Here is a 21,447-nt window from a genome sequence, read left to right as displayed (position 1 = left end):
AATCAAAGTTCAAGTAACTTCTTGCATTAAATACATTCATATGGCAAGACGGGTTATGTGACAAAATAGGGCTGTAATATGTGACATCCCATATATATACATTTACAGAAATTGTAAAAGAGGAAATAAAGTTCTTGTTTCAAATAAGAAGCTTGCCTTTGTGAATAAAGCAATGCTTCTGATAAACAAAAGTAACTACAGAAGTAAATCTATGATTCATTAGGCAATTTAATCACCTTCAATTGAGCAGCGGGTGCACTAATACTAGCCCCAATATCTGATCTAGAAATCTCATTTTGCTTCGCAGTTGCAAGCAATTCCTCTGTCAGAGCAATCACCTGCATGCCAAGGTTTCATCACAGGAATACATCTAAACAGGCCTATATATTAATTAAACAATAAAGGGTGAATTTTATCATATTTCGAACTTAGAATCTCAAGATGAACATCGCAAATCAGGTGAATGAGAAGCAGGTTGGCCATCTCGACACATAGCACACCTACAAAGGAATCAGTATGAAAGTGATGGGCAGCTTGCCAAAGCTATATATTTCAGAAATTTCTTTTTCTCACTAAAATTCACATTCTGCAGCTATGAACTCTTTTAATATATGAACCACCCTCACCTTTTCAACCCTGAAACAAAAAAAACCTACAGCAGTGCCATTACCATTAGCAGTTAATTGATGTTGCTTCTTTTAGCAACATGTCGATTCCTTCAAAAGAGAGAAGGAAGAGAAATGATATTTTCATCACCTTATCAAAAAAATTCACATCTTAAAATACACCCATAATCTAAAACTGATATTTAGATCACTTTTTGGTGCTGGTAAGTCTTGGATTCACTCGAAAGAATAATCATATTGTAACCACGACATGACAAAACATGGTAATGAACAAACAAGAAAAGAAGAAAAAGCTACAATATGATTTTTAGTGTTATTTTTTCTTACTTATTTGAATTATGTTTTTGTAATATAAATTCATGAGATAAATAATAATGATAAAATATGCAGAATTAAGTATAAATATAAAATATAAATAAATAAATTATTGTATATAGAAGATATAATAAATATTATATCTTAGATAACAAAAATAATTTACATCTTTTTATTATTATGAATATATATGATAAATTATTGTATATAGAATAATGTAAACCTTGTCGATTGAAAAATACAAGAAACCTCCAAGTGAATGCGTCACGTATGAACCGAAGCTAGTTTCCACAATGTAAACATTTAGTAAAATGTTGATGTAAAATTTAAATATATTTTTACATAAATTATGTAAAGTTTAATATTAATTAAAATAAAAATAATACATGATATATTTAAATACTCAAGTAATATATTATCAACAGGTAGAATTTTTATATAAATAATTTTATTTAAATATTTAAAATTTCACTTGTTAAAAAATATAGACCAAGGACAATTTGGTAAAATCTACATTCCAATAATCTTTTATTCCTTCAACCAAACAATGCAATCTTACATTCCTGTCAAACCAACCAAACACAGTAATGTAACATTCCCAGTAATCATATTCCCTGTTAATCTTTTATTCTTACTGGTAATCTTATATTTCGTGAATCAAACACACCCTTAATAATTACTAATAACCCTTTTGGAATTGTTCTCAAATAAGTCATCGAACTATTCAATTATTCTACTTTAATCACCAAATTCCGAAATCTTACAATCTAATCACTAACCCAGTATTAAGGATGTTACAATCAACACCTACCGAGGAAAAAAAAGTTGCAGAAGTTGAAGAAGACAAGTTCTTGGTATTAAACAAATATTACAGAACAAAAAGATGTTTTTAAGTGGGTACCCGAGAGACCTGAAACAGCTTTCATGGCTTTCTGTTTATCTTTGCCATCATGTACATCCAATTTCAAGACAACTTTCTATAACAGAAAATGAAACCAAACAAGAATCAGACAGAAACATAAATAAACTCGAATATCTTGGTAAGAAAAACTGGGAGGAAAATAAGATGAAAGGGAAGGAAATTATTGACCTTCATTGTTGTCGAACCTCACAGCGAAGCAATGATTAATGTGATCACAAAAACCATCTTCACACGCCAATTGTAAGACAATATATAAATTGATAAATAAACTATGTACCAACTTAAAAATAGTACTGAACAAAATTTTATCCGACAGTAGGTATAAACTAAGTGATTTTAGTGATTAATGAATTTTTGCTATTCTTATAGGTCTTAGGTTCGAGCACAATGTTTGAGCGTTTATTATTAAATGATAAGAGTCTTTCTAATAGATACTACTTTATCACAGTAATTAATTTATGTAATTGATAATTGAATCGGTCATTTTATTGATTCAATTTTCAATTATTATTTATAAAAGCTTGATTTAGGATTATATTGAATTAATTTAGAAAAGATTAAATCAATCTAAATATATCTTAAACTCAACTTGTATGGACTGAAGTTATCTAATCGGACGATCAACATCGTTGACGGCAGCTTTGAAGAAGTCAAATATTTTGGTTTGGTTAAATAATTTTAGGATAAACTACATAAATGTACTCTTAACATTTAGAATGCTTTCATTTTGGTCTCCAAACTTATAAAACTTACAATATAGTTGCAAGTTTTAAAGGTTTAGTGATCAAAATATAAGCTTCCTAAAATTTCAGGAGACATACCATTCTTTTCTTAGCTCTATACTATACGAATTTAGTCATTATATTCTTATTTATTTATTTATTTATTTATTTTTAATACTGATTTTTAAAAAAAGAAATATAAAATTTGCTTAAAAAAGTGAAAGGGTACAACTTTAAAATTTTTTGACATGTACATTGGCATAAATATTAGGTGTGTGGGAATAGTCCAAACATATATGGTGTTGTACTTGTATGATGTTACAGGGGAAACAAATTAAACTTGTTGAACAGAGTAAAGTTAGAATGACTTAATTTACAAAGAGAAAAATACAAGTTAATATAATGTGGAACTAATTGTCTTTTATTATTAATTTGATCCATATTTTACTTAAGGACGGCAATTAGGTCATCATCATCCATTCATTTCATGGTTGAAGTTGATGTTTGGGGGGAGATGATGTTGGTTTGTGGGGGGAGAGGTGGCGTAAGATTTTATGTTAAAAGAATGAATTTTTAAAATTTTAGAAGGAGATAAATTTATAAAATTTTGAGTAAAGTACACAGATGGTTCTCTGATTATACGATATTGTTTTATTGAGTTCTTCGGCTATGGGATGATGCTTTACTGAGTTTCCCGACTATTAAAAGTTACAAAATGATCCCTCAATTATAAGAAGTTATTTTGTTTAGTCCCTTACTATTAAAAGTTACAAAATGGTCATCCGACTATTCATTGTTTCAATCTCATCCTTTTCCGTTAAAAAGTTAACGGTTGTTTGAGTTGGACGTTAACCTGTTGACTGGGATATGATAAAATAGTATTTTAATGATGTTTACTGACATCATCGTTGCTTTTAAGCATTAGCTCGACAACATAATGTTTCAAGCATTAGTTCAACAACATAATATAAATGAAGAGTTGATCCGTAAAATACAACTCAATTGTTTTGGGATCAGGTTTTATCATATATCAGTCAACATGTTAACATCCAACTCAAACAATTGCTATTTTTTAACAGAAAATGACAAGTTTAGAACACATGAATAGTCGGGTGATAATATTGTAACTTTTAATAATCGGGGACTAGAAAAACATCATCTTATAACTAAGAGATCATTTTGTAATTTTTAATAGGAAGAGATTATTTATATATTTTACTTTAAAATTTTAAGAAGATAAAAACAAATTATCAATATAACATACATAAAAAAAATCTAAAATATTATGCATAAATCTCCAAACATTGTTTTTCCTTTTCTAATCGAGGAAAAAAAATCATTTGATGCAATCTAGATACATGAGAAATCTCTTTCATAATTTAATAAGTAGAACAATATATTGTATTTAGTTTCGGGAAACATACAATATTCGTTTTATTTATTAAATAGAAAATAATGAAGAAAAAACATGTTTAGTTAAAACTTTTTAAAATGATTTACATAAAATAATTTTTTTTTTCTTCTAAACATAGTTTATAAAATTGAAAATGTTAATTTTTAAATTCAATGAATTGATTTAGACTCAAATCTATATATACATGATGAAAAAAAATCAATAATTTTTTTATGATTAATTTGAGATAATTATAAAGTAATAACATTTTGAAAGGTTGTTAATCATTTGATAATAAATACTTATATATTTCAATAATTCTTAAATATCAATTTTAATCTGAGTTTGAATTCTTAAAAATATAATTTTTTATTTTATTTGTCATGTTTTCATGGTAGAAAAATAAGTAACGTGTTTTCCTATTTTCGTTATAAAAAATAATATTTATTTTTGTTTGAGATTTTTTTAATTTTAAATCATAAAATTAATCAATGCGACATTCCATCGATGAAAATTATTATTGATTACTATCATATTGATGTAACAATTTATAGTATTGATATAATAGTTCACAATGTTAATATAACAATTTATATGTGAACAATGGCGTGATATAGTAAATGTGATTAAAGTAGAATAGTTCAGTAGTTCAATGATTTATTTGGAAATATTTCCTGAAAGTTGTTAGTAATTATCAAAGGAATTAAAGGGTAAAATGGTCATTTGACCTGGAAATGAATTAAAAATAGGATATGATAAGGATATATATGTATGGGAGGATAAGGATAAGGAGATATTTCTCCACTTCTTCTTCATCTTCTTTCTTCTTCTCCGACATGAAGCACTCCAAGCAAAGGTAAGTTTTCTGATTAGTTGATTATTTGTTGATTTTAAGTATGAGTTTTGATCCTTAAGTGATACTTAAGCTTAAGGAAAGCTTAAGTTGACTTAAAACCAAAAGATGAAGAAGTTATGAAAGATTAAAGAGAATGGGTTTTTAAGTGAATTTCTGGAAAAGAGTTGATAAGTTAAATTTGAAACTAAATTTGACTTGTCATCAACTTAATTAAGAGATATGAAGTGATAGAATTACATTTAGAGTATCTTGAAAATTTGGTATGATTATTGATTTCTATATGAAAGATGAAATTTTGAGGTTAAGGATGTATTGAATGAGTAGAAATTAGTTTAAGTATATGTATTTGAGTTAAGAACAGAAAAGGGAAGGAAACATGAAGAATTTAAGCTGAAAAGAATGAATTTTTGGGTGAAAAAGTCTGTTTTGGGCAAAGTGTATAGGTACCCTATGTATGTGTACCAATACCCTCTTGAACAAAAATTCCAGAATGTAATAAGGGTATTGATACCTTAGGGAGGGTATCGATACCCCCTAAAGGAAAAAAATGGATAAGGGTCTATTAAATTCTTTTAAGTTATTAGCATCAAATTACAAGGTGTATATATCTGATAATTACCTTAAAAATGTATGATTGTGTAGATATCGAGCACAAGCAAGTTCTGAAATGACTGCAAAGATAGGATCAATCCAAAGAAATAAATCATAGACGTAGATTTGAATATATAAAGTGTAACATCTCAAACTATGGGTCAGTGACTAAATTGTAAAATTTCAGAATTTGGTGATTAAAGTGGAAAAGTTGAAAGGTTCAATAATTTATTTGAAAGTATATCCTGAAAGTTTTTAGTAATTATCAAAGGAAATAAAGGACAAAATGGTCATTGAATAAATAAAAGAATAAAATAATATTTGGGGTTATCTTATAACCCACGTGGAATAGAAATGTGGGAAACAAATGTTTCCAGACATTTCTCTCATCTTCTTCCCCTTCTTCACCGTGAAGCATACAAGCAAAGGTAAGTTTTCGAATTAGCTAATTATTTGTTATTTTTAAGATTGAGTTATGATTATTAGATGATAATTAAGCTTAAGGAAAGTTTAATTTGTTCTAAAATAACAAGATGAAAGGTATATGAGAGATTAAAGATTTTGAGTTCTCGAATGAAATCTTGAAATAGAGTTGATAGATTGAATTTGAAGTTAAATTTGACTTGTCATCAACTTAATTAAGAAGTATTAAGTGTTAGAATTGGATTTGAAACATGTTGAAAATTGAGTATGATTATTGAAGTTCATAAAAAGGAGAAGATTTTGAGGTTTAAGATGAGACAAATGAGTAGAAATTAGTTTAAGTATGTATATTTGAGTTAAGAATATGAAAGGGAATGAAACATAAAGAATTATAGTGGAAATAGTGAATTTTCGTGCATGAACAATGATTTCTGGGCAAAAATTCCAAATTATGCAGGGGGTACAAATAAAAAAATGAAATTTTGGTTCATTAAACTAGTTTAAGTTATTAACATCAAGTTTAAGGTTTAGGCTTATGATAATTGTTTTGAAAATTATATTTATGTAGATATTGAGCCTAAACAAGTTCCGGAACAATAAAAGAATTAGGATTTAATCAAAGCAAGCAAGACTAAGGTGAGTGCAATTTAATTTGTGCTTATAGAACGAACATTGGCTTGCGATGAGCCAGTGATGGAGTTACTATGGTGATAAGTAACTTCTAAAATGTTATGTGATTATTATGTGTGCATTAGTACATAGAAATTAATGTATGTTATTATATGTGGTATTGATATAAGTGACTATATGATCACGAACTATGTAAAATAGCAAGGACTTATGTGATAACAAGATAAAATGATATAAACTAGGTGGTATAGATATAAATGATAGGTTAAATGACATGAACATATGTGAAAATATGAGAAATGATATGAACTATATATATATATATATATATTATATGTTATAAGTGATTTCATAAGAAATCATAAGAATACATGTATAAGTGACTGTAGGTTCATGTAATATAAGATATGTGAATCTAATATATGAAAATACATGCTTTTGTGACAACTTTATATGTTATTCTATGTGCTATGTGATGTATATATATATGAACATATGTGAATAAGATATGATATACATGTTTATATGAACCCATGAGAAATGATATAAGTTATATGATATGATTTATGTGATTACATGCACATGTGATACTTGTTATATGAAATGGCACGGATGTTTACACATACATGTGGTATGTGATAGAAGAAAAGATATATGTGATCACAAGAGAAATGACATGAGTACATGAACATATGAAACATAAGAATAATACCCATGTTATATGATACGAGAGTTATAGGTATAGTTGGCATGCCAAGAGTCAAGGGTTTCATAGGTCCTTCGGGACAATACAATGGTCCTTTGGGACAATACAGTGGTCCTTCGAGACAATACAGTGGTCGTTCGGGACAAATTTCATATGCCACTCAGTGGTACTTATACGAGTTGTGGTGACAGCATTAGTGCACAACCTCAATGTACTCACATACTTTCAGTTCTCAATAGTATACATGGGCTAACAAAGAAACTTAACAAGTATACTGAATGTGATATGTATATTTGGTAATATGAAATATGTTATAGAAATTACATGATGATGTGTTTATTCTTTGTATAGTGATATATGTGTTATATGATGAATATGTGGTAAGTAAAAGTGATTAATGATAGTATTTGCAGATGTATATCTTTTGTTTATATGAAATGGTATATGATTATATTATATGTTTTATATGCCTCACTAAGTCATCGACTTAGCGTGTGATTGTTTCACACGTAGGTTTGGAAAGCGAAAAGAGAAATAAAGAGGAACAAGACATGTCAGTTCTCCTTACCAAAGATCAAATCAGAAATGTAGAAAGAATTACATGTATTTTGTTAGAAAGAATTTAGTTGGTATGTAATAAATAAAGGATTTGTATTGGATACACTATGATCGAGTTTTGGAATGTTTTAAACGTATATATATATATGTAAATGGTAAATGTATAGAGATGAACGTTTTAAATTTTAAGAGTTTATATATATATTACGAAAATATTGTAGTAGTACTGTAGTAATATTGTAGCAGTGTATCGGTTCCCTGTAGTAGGGGAATAGGTTCCCCTATTACAATCTGGAAAAATTTAATATTTGAGTATTGTTCACGGTACTGTTAATTACTGTTCATAGTATTGTTCATACGGTACTATTCATATCGTATTTTACGGTTCATAAATACGTTTTTGCCTCAAAATTTTATAACAAACACAATTTAATAATATATGATCGTATTTTCTTAAAATGAGTTCAAATGTTTTGATATTTTGTAAGAATATCATTTTTAAAAGTTAATGTGACATATCAAACTCGTATCCGGGTCAGGTACATGTTGGGGTGTTTCATTTAATGGTATCAGAGCTATGATTTAACCGATTCTAGGCTAAAAACGAAGTCAAAAGAGTTGAGAACACCCGAGTTCAAGGGTGAATTTGAGAAATGTTCTATTGTTATAAACATTTGATTAAATGATATGAAGATAATGTTATAAGGTTTTCATTTCTCCCAAGTGGAGAAGTTAAATTGAGTAGTTTCATTACTACGTGGGTAAGCTAGAAGTATGGTGGACAAATGTCACCATAAGAATGTTGAAAGATCAAGCGATGTGGTTATTGTTTGTAGAAGAGTTCAAGAATAAGTACATAGATGACCAATTCATAAGACAAATGAAGCTCGAATTTATGAGTTTGAAGCAAGGGAATTACACATGCATGTGTGTATGAGTATAAATTTAATAAGTTAAGGAGAGGTATTACTGAGTTGATTCTGATTAAGAAGGATAAGAAGAATACATGTAATTGGTTGTTTAGGGCTTGCGCCTTAAATTAAAAGAGTGTTACTGGTTTTGAAATTGTTCTCATTTCAAGAAATGGTTAATCACGTTAAAGCTCTAGAGAGAGCTCAGAATGAAAGGATTGGAGAATAAAAATCTCAGATGAATAAGAAAATTAGTGCTTCATAAAGTTAAGCACCATCAAAGAAAGATAGAGATTTTGGTTTTCAACTTTAAACCTAATATGAATTAATTGTATTCTTCTCTAGAGAATAAAGTCAATCAATTCAGACAGATTGAAAATTATAGTAATAAAGGAACTTTATCGTTCTGAAATAAAATAGTTTCTTTACAGCATGGATAAGATAAAGTGGAAGAGATGGATGTTAATTGGAGAATATTAAAAGATCAAGGAGGGGTTTAAGAATATGTATATCAGTGATCAGTTATAAGACAAAGGTAAATGGAATTGTTGAATTCGAACTAAAGGAATTGTATTATGAACAAGTGAGAATAAAGGTTTGATAAGTGAAGGAAATAGCGAATGAATTATTTGGACTGGAAAGAATATATATATATATGGATAGTTTAATGAGGGTTTATGTTTTGATTGAAAGAAATAAGTTGAATAATAAAGTAGTGTGATAATGAATGTATTAAAGTTAAAGGATTTGTATGTTTGACGGAAACTAGGGATTTATAGAAAGGTTAAAAAGGATAAAGAAGGAAAAGTATAAATGATATGGAAGGAATGTAAAAGCATAAGGGAAAAAGGTAATGAAAGAATTAAAGTAATGAAGTGAAGATTATGATAGCACGAAAGATTTATTGAAGAGGTGATATGTAAAAAGGAACAGTAGACATGTAAATAGTATTGTGTATAAACAATAGTGTGGATATGATAAGGGATTTGCATTATAGATGGAAAGAGTTAGCAATGGCTAACAAAATTATGTAATAGAAAAGTTTGAGAATGAATATGTCGGTGAACAATTTATAAGACAAAGAAGGTACAAAGTTTGATTTTGGAACAGAGGAATAATACTGTATGTGAGAGTAAAAGTCTGAGTTTGAAAAGTTGATTAAGATATCATTGAGGAAAATTTCAACGAAAAAGAAGTTATATGATCGGGTTTATAAAGGTTGTCCCTAGATTGAAAAGTTAAGGATTGTGTTTAGAAAATTAAATGTGCAAATGGATAATGTTAGAGGATCTCCACTATTCTAAAGTGGAAAAGTTATATGAAATAATTTAATTGCTATGTGATTGAGCTAAAGTATGGTAAACAAATGTTATAATGGGAATAATGAAAGATTCATTGATGTGAATATTGTTTCGGAAAAAGTTTAAGAGATAGGTACGTCGGTGATTATTTTATAAGATGGAAGACGTTGAAATATTGAGAGTGAACAAAGGAAATTTCATGGTGCATGAGAATGAATATGGATTTGATAAGTTAAGTAAACTATTGTTGAGATAATTCTGATTGGGAATGATGTATATGATTAATTGATGTCCTAGATTGGACATTTGTTATCGACTAATTGTAATAATAAATGTGATAGAGTTATAAGATTGGAAGAAAATATAAAGTAAGTTAATCAAGTATGATATGGATTTGAATATGGTTAGATATTTGGATCATATAAATATGATGAAGGAAAGGAGAAAAGTATTTACAGGTTTTAAAGGGAGCTTTGAGGAAGAAAAATACAAGTACAAAAGATGGTGAAGAATAAAGTTCTTTATAAGTAAAGCTAATTATCAAAGTTATAAAGATGAGATAAAGATCAGTAATTAGAGATGAATATAAGTGATAGGAAAAGAGTATGTGAACATGAATTATATATATATATATATATATATGACCTATGTATAAAGAAATTTTGATTTTTGAAGGAATAAATAGATAAAGAAATGAAAGGATGAAGTATAAAGGATCAAATGTGATAAAGGTTATATGAGAGTTTAGATGATAAGTTCGATATAGAATTATGAAAAGTGTGCAAGGTAATGTGAAATATTGTTTGATTCCGTAAAGTTTATGTTTAATCACAATTGTAGAAGATGTAATGTTGTGTTCTTGGTCAAATGATAATGGAATAAAGTTTGGTTATTGTTGCAAGGTAATTAAAAGTTTATGAGTAATTTGATTGATTTATGATGTTAAGTGATGAAAATGGATGCTACTTTCTACGTGATGAGTAACATTATATGACTTTTAGAAAGATCAAAGGAAAATATAGAATCGCATGAGAGAAAAGAAAGAAATGGATGAGGTTACTAGTTACTGTTTATATGATAAGCGAAAATAGATGAAAGAATAAAGGAAAAAGTTAGTTGAAGAACTAAAGGAAGGAAAAAGTAAGTAAAGGAGATAACATAAGAACATTAGAAGATATGTTCTTATCAATGTGTGCAATGAAAATTTGAGGACTAATTTCCTTAAAAGGAGGGGAGATTTGTAACATCCCAAACTATAGGTTAGTGACTAAATTGTAAAATTTTAGAATTTGGTGATTAAAGTGGAAAAGTTAAAAGTTTCAATGATTTATTTGAAAGTATTTTCTGAAAGTTTTTAGTAATTATCAAAGGAAATAAAGGACAAAATGGTCATTGAACAAATAAAAGAATAAAATAATATTTGGGGGTTATCTTATAACTCACGTAGAAGAGAAATGTGGGAAACAAATGTTTCCAGACATTTCTCTCATCTTCTTCCCTTTCTTCACCGTGAAGCATACAAGCAAAGGTAAGTTTTCGGTTTAGCTAATTATTTGTTAATTTTAAGATTAGGTTATGATTATTAGATGATAATTAAGCTTAAGAAAAACTTAATTTGTTCTAAAACAACAAGATGAAAGGTATATGAGAGATTAAAGATTTTGAGTTCTCGAATGAAATCTTGAAATAGAGTTGATAGATTGAATTTGAAGTTAAATTTGACTTGTCATCAACTTAATTAAAAAGTATTAAGTGTTAGAATTGGATTTGAAACATGTTGAAAATTGAGTATGATTATTGAAGTTCATAAAAAGGAGAAGATTTTGAGGTTTAAGATGAGATAAATAAGTAGAAATTAGTTTAAGTATGTATATTTGAGTTAAGAATATGAAAGGGAATGAAACATGAAGAATTATAGTGGAAATAGTGAATTTTCGTGCATGAACAGTGATTTATGGGCAAAAATTCCAGATTATGCAGGGGGTACATATACCCCCTAGGGGGTATCGATTCCCCCTAAACAAAAAAAATGAAATTTTGGTTCATTAAACTAGCTTAAGTTATTAACATCAAGTTTAAGGTTTAGGCTTATGATAATTGTTTTGAAAATTATATTTATGTAGATATTGAGCCTAAACAAGTTCCGGAACAATAAAAGAATTAGGATTTAATCAAAGCAAGCAAGACTAAGGTGAGTGCAATTTAATTTGTGCTTATAGAACGAACATTGGCTTGCGATGAGCCAGTGATGGAGTTACTATGGTGATAAGTAACTTCTAAAATGTTATGTGATTATTATGTGTGCATTAGTACATAGAAATTAATGTATGTTATTATATGTGGTATTGATATAAGTGACTATATGATCACGAACTATGTAAAATAGCAAGGACTTATGTGATAACAAGATAAAATGATATAAACTAGGTGGTATAGATATAAATGATAGGTTAAATGACATGAACATATGTGAAAATATGAGAAATGATATGAACTATATATATATATATTATATGTTATAAGTGATTTCATAAGAAATCATAAGAATACATGTATAAGTGACTGTAGGTTCATGTAATATAAGATATGTGAATCTAATATATGAAAATACATGCTTTTGTGACAACTTTATATGTTATTCTATGTGCTATGTGATGTATATATATGAACATATATGAATAAGATATGATATACATGTTTATATGAACCCATGAGAAATGATATAAGTTATATGATATGATTTATGTGATTACATGCACATGTGATACTTGTTATATGAAATGACACAGATGTTTACACATACATGTGGTATGTGATAGAAGAAAAGGTATATGTGATCACATGAGAAATGACATGAGTATATGAATATATGAAACATAAGAATAATGCCCATGTTATATGATACGAGAGCTATAGGTATAGTTGGCATGCCAAGAGTCGAGGGTTTTATAGGTTCTTCGGGATAATACAGTGGTCCTTTGGGATAATACAGTGGTCCTTCGGGACAATATAGTGGTCCTTCGGGACAATACAGTGGTCTTTCAGGATAAATTTCCAATGCCACTCAGTGGGACTTATACGAATTGTGGTGACAGAATTAGTGCACAACCTCAATGTACTCACATACCTTCAGTTCTCAATAGTGTACATGGGCTAACAAAGAAATTTAATAAGTATACTGAATGTGATATATATATTTGGTAATATGAAATATGTTATAGAAATTACATGATGATGTGTTTATTCCTTGGTATAGTGATATATGTGTTATATGATGAATATATGGTAAGTAAAAGTGATTAATGATAGTATTTGCAGATGTATGTCTTTTGTTTATATGAAATGGTATATGGTTATATTATATGTTTTATATGCCTCACTAAGTCATCGACTTAGCGTGTGATTGTTTCACACGTAGGTTTGGAAAGCGAAAAGAGAAATAAAGAGGAACAAGACAGGTCAGTTCTCCTTACCAAAGATCAGATCAGAAATGTAGATCGAATTACATGTATTTTGTTAGAAATAATTTAGTTGGCATGTAATAAATAAAGGATTTGTATTGGATACGCTCTGATCGAGTTTTGGAATGTTTTAAACGTATACATATATATGTAAATGGTAAATGTATAGAGATGAATGTTTTAAGTTTTAAGAGTTTATATATATTTTACGAAAATATTGTAGCAGTACTGTAGTAGTATTGTAGTAGGGTATCAATTCCCTATAGCAGGGGAATCAATTCCTCTATTATAATCTGGAAAATTTTAACATTCGAGTATTGTTCACGGTACTGTTCATTAGTGTTCATAGTATTGTTCATTACTGTTCATACGGTACTGTTCATACCATATTTTACGGTTCATAAATACGTTTTGCCTCAAAATTTTATAACAAAATATATGATAGTATTTTCTTAAAATGAGTTCAAATGTTTTGATATTTTGTAAGAATATCGTTTTTAAAAGTTAATGTGACATCTCGGACTCGTATCCGGGTCGGGTACGGGTTGGGGTGTTATATAAAGTGTCAAGGTGAGTGCAAATTTAATTGTACTTATGTTATTGAATAAACATTGGTTTGCGATGAGCCAGTGATGGAGTTACTATAGTAAGAAGTGACTCCTAAAATATTATTTGATTTGTGATTCTTATGTATGCATGAGTACATGAAAATGAGTATATGTTATTATATATGAAATTATAATATAAGATATGTGACGAGATATGTGTAATACATGAAAATGTGATATAAGTTGTGTAATAAACCATGTGAATTGATATAAATAATTAGGAGAATAAATGGAAAGGTGAGATAAAATAAGTAATATTTACTTATAAAGTAAAAGGAGATTATATGAACAGATGATATTGATAGGGCACATAAGACTACATGTCTATCTTTTAATGTAATAAAAGTGTATATGTGAAATGACATGATAGGTGATAAAAACCGTGAGCCTATATGAATATGTGATATGAATGTGATATATGTGATGTATGGGAAACATATGAGAACAAGAGATGACAATGATTTACATGTCATATGAATACAAGAGAAGTGTTATTTCCTATAATTATAATACATGAAGTCATAAATATAAGTAGGTGAATGAAATCATTTGTATGATGTATGAATTCAGGAGTAAATGCATGTGTGAATATGATTTATATGCATTATATGTCATGTGAACATAAGAGGACAGAGCATATGTTATATGATATGAGATGGATGATCATATGCACATGTGATATGTGATAGAAGAAATGATATGAGTACATTAATATATGAAGCATAAGAAAAAATGCCCATGTTGTATGATACGAGAGCTATAGGTATAGTTGGCATGCCAAGAGTCGAGGGTTTACGCAGTCCTTCGGGACATATACAATATACAGAGGTCCTTCGGGACAAATACATATATCCTTCGGGACAAATTTCACATGTCCCTAGTGGGACCCTATACGAGCTGTGGTGACAACATAAGTGCAATACCTCAATGTACTCGAATACCTTAAAGTTCTCGGTAATGTACATGGGCTTATAAAATATATCAAAAGTGTTTGCATTATTATATGATGTTATGTATGTTTCTTTGTGAAATGATATATGTGTTACATGATATACCGAAGTGATAGGTACAAGATCATATGATAAATGTGTTAATGATAATGGTAGAGATCATGATAATGATGGTATATATATATATATGCATGTATGCATTTTGTTTTGTGAAATGTTATATGGTTTTATTATATGTTTTATATGCCTCACTAAGTCAACGACTTAGTGTGTGATTGTTTCACGCGTAGGTTCTGAGAAGAGGAAGAATGATAAAAGTTAAGTAAGACATGTCAGTTCTTCTTTCCAAAGATCAGATCAGAAAAGAATTAAATAGTCTGTATTTTGTAATACTAATTATGGTTGGCATGTAAATAAAGGTTTGAATACGATATGTTCTAATCGGTTTTGCAAAATCATATGATTGAGTTTTGTAATGTTTTAAACGTATTTAAGTAAATGGTAACTGTTTAGTGATGAAAGTTTAAATTTTTATGAGTTTTATACATGTTGACTGAAATTACTGTAGTAAGGGTATCGGTACACTGTAGCTGGGTATCGATACCTCTGTAGCATTCTGGAAAATTTTAGCATTCGATATTGTTCACGGTACTGTTAACTACTGTTCATGGTACTGTTAATTACTGTTCACAGTATTGTTCATACCGTATAGTACTATTTATAAAAACATTTCTTTCCTTAAATTTGTTATAACGAACATAATTCAACAGTATATTATCGTATTTTCTTAATACAAGTCCAAACATTTTGTTATTTTGTAAGAATAGTGTTTCAAAAAGTCAATGTGACATCTCGGACTCGTATCCGGGTCGGGTACGGGTTGGGGGTGTTACATTATTTGATCTTTTAGAAAGTTTGAGGAGTTATTTAATTTTTAAGTTAAAAATTTTAAAAATAATAAATTATTTAAAATGTAAAATATTATAATATTCAAAAACATAAAAAATACTAAAATTTCTAGAATATTGTTATTTTCTTTATAAAAATATTTTTTTGAAAATTCCGAAAATTTCTTTTAAAATTATAAAACTAAATATCATAAAAAGAGTAATTTTTAATATATATATATATATATATATATATAATATTACATAACTATTTTAAAAATTCTAAGAATATTACATGAGTAATTTTAAAATAGGATACACTACATGTTTAGTACTCTAACTATCACTTTTATTTTTTTTTAGTCATTCAACTATTTTTATTTTTAAAATCATATCTAAAGTTACGTTTCTGTTTCATTTTGGTCACTCACTGTTAAAAAATTGACATAATTATTGACTTGATATTTTTTATAAAAAAATTCAATGATGACGTGACACTAACTTATAGTGACACATCGTCATTATTGTTAATTTTTTAACGATGAGTGACCAAAATAAAAATAAAAATAAACGTTAATTTTGAAAAAAAAGATACTTAAGTGACTAAAACAAAACAAAAGTAATAATTGATGTACTAAACATATATTTTACCTTTAATTAAATTTTAATATGATTGAGACCATTATGATTATAACAATCGAAAGGATCTAAATTTAAAATACATATTACTATTCAATTTAAAGGTAAAATAAGATCTTTTTAATTATTATATTAAAAATATTTTAAATTAAATTCTATGTGATCTAACGACAAAAACTAATAATGATTTCGATTTCGACCGACTAACATAGATTAAAAATTAAAGTTTAGCATAATAGAGGGAGTAAAACCATAATTTAAAAAATTCGAAAGCCATATTAAGTTATCAAAAGTGAAAACGTTGAGCCCATATCGTTTTTCAATTGTAGCTAAAAGAAAAGCCCAAATGCAGAGAACAAATACTATAAAATACTTATCATAAGTTAGGGTTTCACTGTGTAGTTAAGACTGTGTAGAACATAAGCCTCATCTTTAGCTTAACTGTCTTAGCTGCTGCTGCTTCAAATCTCATCACGACCATGGTAATTTCTCATTTATTTATTTAAGCTCATTGTTTGGTTTATAAGAAAATGGTTGCATGAAAATGTGTTTGATACAATTGGTTTTGTTTTATGATTGTTAGATCATCCCAGAAAAGAACCGCCGCGAGATCTCCAAGTACCTCTTCCAAGGTAGTCGAATGATAAATAGCCTTACCCATTTCAATTTTTGGCCATATTTCAGTTAGATATTTGGATTTAAGATCTGGGTTTTGTGATTGTTTTTGGAGTAGAGGGCGTTTGTTATGCAAAGAAAGATTATAATTTGGCAAAGCACCCAGAAATCGATGTTCCGAATCTTCAAGTGATAAAACTGATGCAAAGCTTCAAGTCTAAGGAATACGTGCGTGAAACTTTTGCTTGGATGCATTATTACTGGTACCTTACCAATGATGGCATTGAGTTCTTGAGGACCTACCTTAATCTTCCTTCTGAGATTGTTCCCGCTACTTTGAAGAAACAAGCTAAGCCTGCTGGTCGTCCGATGGGTCCTTCTGGTGATCGCCCACGGTAATAGTTTTGGTTTGTTGTTATTTGTTGCTCTTTGATTTAGTGAAACGTGATTTATTTTTCATATATTATGTTGGTTATGAATCAGTGGTCCACCACGCTTTGGTGATGGTGAAAGGAGATTTGGTGACCGAGATGGCTACCGTGGAGGTCCTCGAGGAGGTGGTGATTTTGGTGACAAGGGAGGAGCTCCGGCTGATTATCAGCCTTCATTCAGGGTAATGTTTAAGGGTTCTTACAATATCCCCATACTCGTAAATGAAAATGTGTCCAACATGGAGGTTGGAGTTTGGACACTGGTACTTTTAATGATAAAATGAAGAATCGGAGCAAAATAGTTTCCATGCTCTGTTGCATTTCCACCAGCTTAGTTTCAAATATGAAGATAAATTATGCTTTGTGGATCAGATGTTAATGCCCGATTGCTTTAATATAAGCTGTAAATGGGTGGCAGTCTCACCATGATGTTATTTCACTTTGAAGAATGCAGTTTCCATATAATTTTCTCAGATATTTCAGTTTTCTAGATGCCACAATTTCAACTGAGGTTATTTATTTATAACTGAAAAGCTGGTATAATTTTATTTTATTACTTATGAACACCCAGGGCCCTGGTACAAGGCCTGCATTTGGTCGCGGAGGCGGTGGTTATGGTGGTGCTGGATCTGCTGCAGGTGCCGGTCTTCCTTGAGAGTGATGATTTGTCGTGATGGATGGTTTTGTCCGTTAGGTTTGTTTGCATACGGAGTTTATAGATGTACTTGTCTTATGCTTCAATGTTTGATAATTTTTAGCTTGATGCTTAAAAACGCTGCTTCTATTTTTGTTTATTAATGGGGGAATTTAGAAACAATGATTTCTTTGCCCTGATCTATATGCACATTTTGTGGTGTTTGTTGCTCTAAGTGCTTGATATATCTATTTTGTTTTCCCCATATTCTGTTCTTTGTTGCATTGAAATCTTTGTTTCAAGTAGACAGCCACTCTATGAGTTGAGCACCAAACCTCAACAACTATTGACATAAACCCGGACATAGGCTTGAATGTCGGATATGGGATGTGTGTGACATGTATATATTTAATTTTTCATAGGTTTTTTTATATAGTTATAGATCCCATGGATGGTTCCATTGAAAGGAATAGTAGTGCTTATCTTATACCGACATCGGTCGTCCTTGTTAATGCTGATAGTTGAAGCTCTATGGCTAAATGTAAAGATTGGGTTATAGTAACTTGTGTTAAGTCAGACTTGAGTGGTATGCATTCGACATGATGTTCAATGGGTTTTTTTAGAAAGTTTAATGTATTTGATCCTCCAAAATATTTCAAACGTATGACCCTCCAAAACAAGGAAAAACAAAACCACTAAGAAAATCTACGAGGATGCTGTCCTTTTCCAGACATAAATCTGTCTGTGAAGAAAGATTAACATCAATTTATGGCCGGAGTTGATGAAATATCTTGAACTTCGATGTCGTTGATCACTTCATCGCCAGAAAGCTCTCCTCCACCAAACTTCAAAACCTCTCTGAATATTTGGACAATCTTCACTAGAGTTCAAGAATCTATCAAGCCATGCAAGGAAAATATCCTGCTGCAATGCCAACGGCAATGTAAGAATTGTGTTACTGAGACCATCCTCGATTAAATGTCGATCGAGCCCTTTTGATGCTCGCCTCATCATCCACCTGAAATCGTCGTAAAATGGCACCAACCATGTCTGTAAAAGCAAGTACCTAACTTCCTTTGATGCCAATAGCTGCCCCTTTCCGATACCGACAAATAGCCGTGCGGTAACTCTGCTGACCTCAAACCGATGGATAGGTGTAACTTTAGAATGAGACTCGGATAATTCAGATTGAGAAGCCCATGATTTTAGAAAATCCTCAGCAATCTGCCTATCGACCAAAATGTCGAGGATCCAGTGCAGATTATCAGCTTGTCTTGCAATCTGATTCACATCCGGCAAATCCGATGAAGCTGCTCGGAGAAAATGGTGTCGAAGCAGTTCCAGGCAGCCGTCACAAGCGGCGTATAACGACTCTCTTCGGAGATCGTTTTGTGAGGGATTCTCACGAAGCATCTTCAAGACCAATTCTTTCATTTCGCGCCGTGCTTTCTCGTCTTTGCCCTGAAGAACCAGATGAAAAAGCTTGAGAAGCACTCGTTCATTATCTCCACCATTGACTCCATTAGTAACTTCAACGGATACCCTCTTCAAAACTTCCCCAGCTCCAACATTTTCGAGGCGGAGCTCAGCCAATAACGAAGTTACTTTCTCTTCTTCGTCCTCTGTCCACGGCGCTGCTTCCAAGTACTCCAAACATGAAAGAACCCCAGCATCAAATCCAATTGCCGCTGAAACCTGAACAAAAAGAACCATTTAAACATTGAAATAAATTGTTATAAAACATTAAAAATGGAAATTTTGAACCTTTACCTTCAAAATTCGAAGAACACTGGAAACGTCCTCTCTCATTAAAATCTTCCTCAAATCTTTGCAATACATCAACCTCAAAGTCGCTATATAAACCTCAACGTCATCACAATCCGCTATTTCCAGGCTATACGGGTCACCTGATTCATTCATCTCTGGTGACGGGTCCGATAACTTCACCGCAAAAAACCTACTGTGAGCCGCCAGTATTTGCCTGTGCACGTTCATCGACACACTAATCCCATCTTTGGAGCTCAATGTCAGTTTTATATCACTCGAATTCGGGTCGTTAAACTGGTTCCCTGGGCTTCGGGTCGACAAAAGATCCGAAATTCGTTGCATGGTCAATGCCTGCTTATCGACGACAAACGGGGGTTGGTTTTGTCTTGGAGCTGAATTGGGTAGTTGGATCTGAGGTTGACTTTGGGTTTGGTTACTCGAGTGGATATCGGGTTCGTTGCCCATCATTTCGAAAAGGGTCGGACTGGAGCGTGTCTTGTCCGCCGGAGGCGGCGGGGACATCGGGTTTAAAAGACCCGCCGTGAGGGCGGAGTTGAACTTAGTGAAACTCCACGGAGAGTGGCCGTTGGAGAGCATCGTCCCGCCCGTGAAGTCCATGACGGGAGATACCCTACCAGGACAATATCGGATCTTGAAACTAGACAAAGAATCGTTTGAGCCCAGGTCGGGAACACCAGGAGCTTGCCGTGGAAGCGGAGGAGGAGAAGGCGGGGGAGGTGGCGGAGCAGGGGAAACAAGGGCAGAAAGAGTGGAGTCGGAGCAGTTGTTTGTAGCGGCGGAGGAAGAAATGGTGGTTTCTTTACACTTGCGGCGTTTTTGCTTGATGGATTGCACTTGAACTTTGAGCTGAGCAGCAGCAGTGTTCGTTGCCATTAATTGAATGGTATTCAATGTCTTATACTTTGTTTTTTTTTGCCTGAATTTTATCGTCTTTTAGGCTAACAACAACATTGGCGTCGGTGATGGTAACTATCATCAGTATTGGCGGTGGATACGAGAAAAATGGGAATCGGAGCCTGCCAATCGGGTGGGAAATTTGAGTAAAAGGACACTAGGTTGTGCCTGTTTGAAGAGGAGCATTAGTGGAAGCGAAAGAGAAATATGAGATTGTTTTGCTGTTGTTGTTGCAGCCATGTTACAGGGATTGAAAAAGAAAACAAAAGTTAGCAGCAGGAGACAGGCAGGGGAACCCCACCAAAAGTGGAAGCCAGGCCACCATTATTTTGGTCGTTAGTCTTGCGATAATTTTTGGGTAAACTGTACCTATAAACTCTTAACTATTTCGAATTTCCATTTTAACCACTGATATTTTAATTTTTTCAATCAAACCACTTAGCTATGCAAATGATTCAATCAAGTCACTAACAGTTAACATTAAAGGAAAAGATGATGTGATAATTATAAGTTTTGTTATAATTACACATTTGGTCTCTATTATTTAGATAGTATATAAATTTAATCTTAATTTTAATTTAATTTA

At 30.8% G+C, this 21,447-nt stretch overlaps 2 protein-coding genes and 2 long non-coding RNA genes across 4 annotated transcripts; 1 reads left to right on the top strand and 3 right to left on the bottom strand.

Moving 5' to 3' along the window:
- Positions 1-235: 235 nt before the first annotated feature.
- Positions 236-921, bottom strand: LOC120191718. The gene is made up of 3 exons (XR_005522722.1): positions 671-921; positions 429-500; positions 236-338 (listed from the first exon to the last, which is right to left on the bottom strand). It is a non-coding gene; the product is annotated as an uncharacterized LOC120191718 (long non-coding RNA).
- Positions 922-1,825: 904 nt separating this feature from the next.
- On the bottom strand, positions 1,826-2,087 carry LOC120191717. The gene is made up of 2 exons (XR_005522721.1): positions 2,032-2,087; positions 1,826-1,918 (listed from the first exon to the last, which is right to left on the bottom strand). It is a non-coding gene; the product is annotated as an uncharacterized LOC120191717 (long non-coding RNA).
- A 14,789-nt stretch (positions 2,088-16,876) lies between these two features.
- Positions 16,877-18,444, top strand: LOC120191688 (40S ribosomal protein S10-2-like). The gene is made up of 5 exons (XM_039194601.1): positions 16,877-16,981; positions 17,083-17,131; positions 17,233-17,509; positions 17,598-17,727; positions 18,117-18,444. The coding sequence occupies exons 1-5, from the start codon at positions 16,979-16,981 to the stop codon at positions 18,198-18,200; spliced, it is 543 nt and encodes a 180-aa protein (XP_039050532.1). The 5' UTR covers positions 16,877-16,978; the 3' UTR covers positions 18,201-18,444.
- A 402-nt stretch (positions 18,445-18,846) lies between these two features.
- Positions 18,847-21,101, bottom strand: LOC120191929 (BTB/POZ domain-containing protein At1g63850-like). Its single transcript, XM_039194794.1, has 2 exons — positions 19,950-21,101; positions 18,847-19,874 (listed from the first exon to the last, which is right to left on the bottom strand). Exons 1-2 carry the CDS (start codon positions 20,838-20,840, stop codon positions 18,996-18,998), a joined length of 1,770 nt encoding a protein of 589 aa, XP_039050725.1. The 5' UTR covers positions 20,841-21,101; the 3' UTR covers positions 18,847-18,995.
- Between the last annotated feature and the right edge of the window lie 346 nt (positions 21,102-21,447).

The sequence above is a fragment of the Hibiscus syriacus genome, unplaced genomic scaffold, assembly GCF_006381635.1.
Source record: "Hibiscus syriacus cultivar Baekdansim isolate YM2019G1 unplaced genomic scaffold, ASM638163v2 tig00116971_pilon, whole genome shotgun sequence".
Taxonomy (NCBI): Eukaryota; Viridiplantae; Streptophyta; class Magnoliopsida; order Malvales; family Malvaceae; genus Hibiscus; species Hibiscus syriacus.
This window is presented reverse-complemented; position numbering and strand designations above follow the sequence as displayed.

What these genes read in the sequence shown, in the direction of transcription:
- LOC120191688 (XM_039194601.1), top strand. An exon ending in CCTTCTGGTGATCGCCCACG is followed by an intron (nt 17,510 to 17,597) that starts GTAATAGTTTTG and finishes GTTATGAATCAG; the next exon opens with TGGTCCACCACGCTTTGGTG. An exon ending in ATTATCAGCCTTCATTCAGG is followed by an intron (nt 17,728 to 18,116) that starts GTAATGTTTAAG and finishes ATGAACACCCAG; the next exon opens with GGCCCTGGTACAAGGCCTGC.
- LOC120191929 (XM_039194794.1), bottom strand. Translation starts at nt 20,840, where the DNA reads ATGGCAACGAACACTGCTGCTGCTCAGCTCAAAGTTCAAGTGCAATCC. An exon ending in GTGTTCTTCGAATTTTGAAG is followed by an intron (nt 19,875 to 19,949) that starts GTAAAGGTTCAA and finishes CTTTTTGTTCAG; the next exon opens with GTTTCAGCGGCAATTGGATT.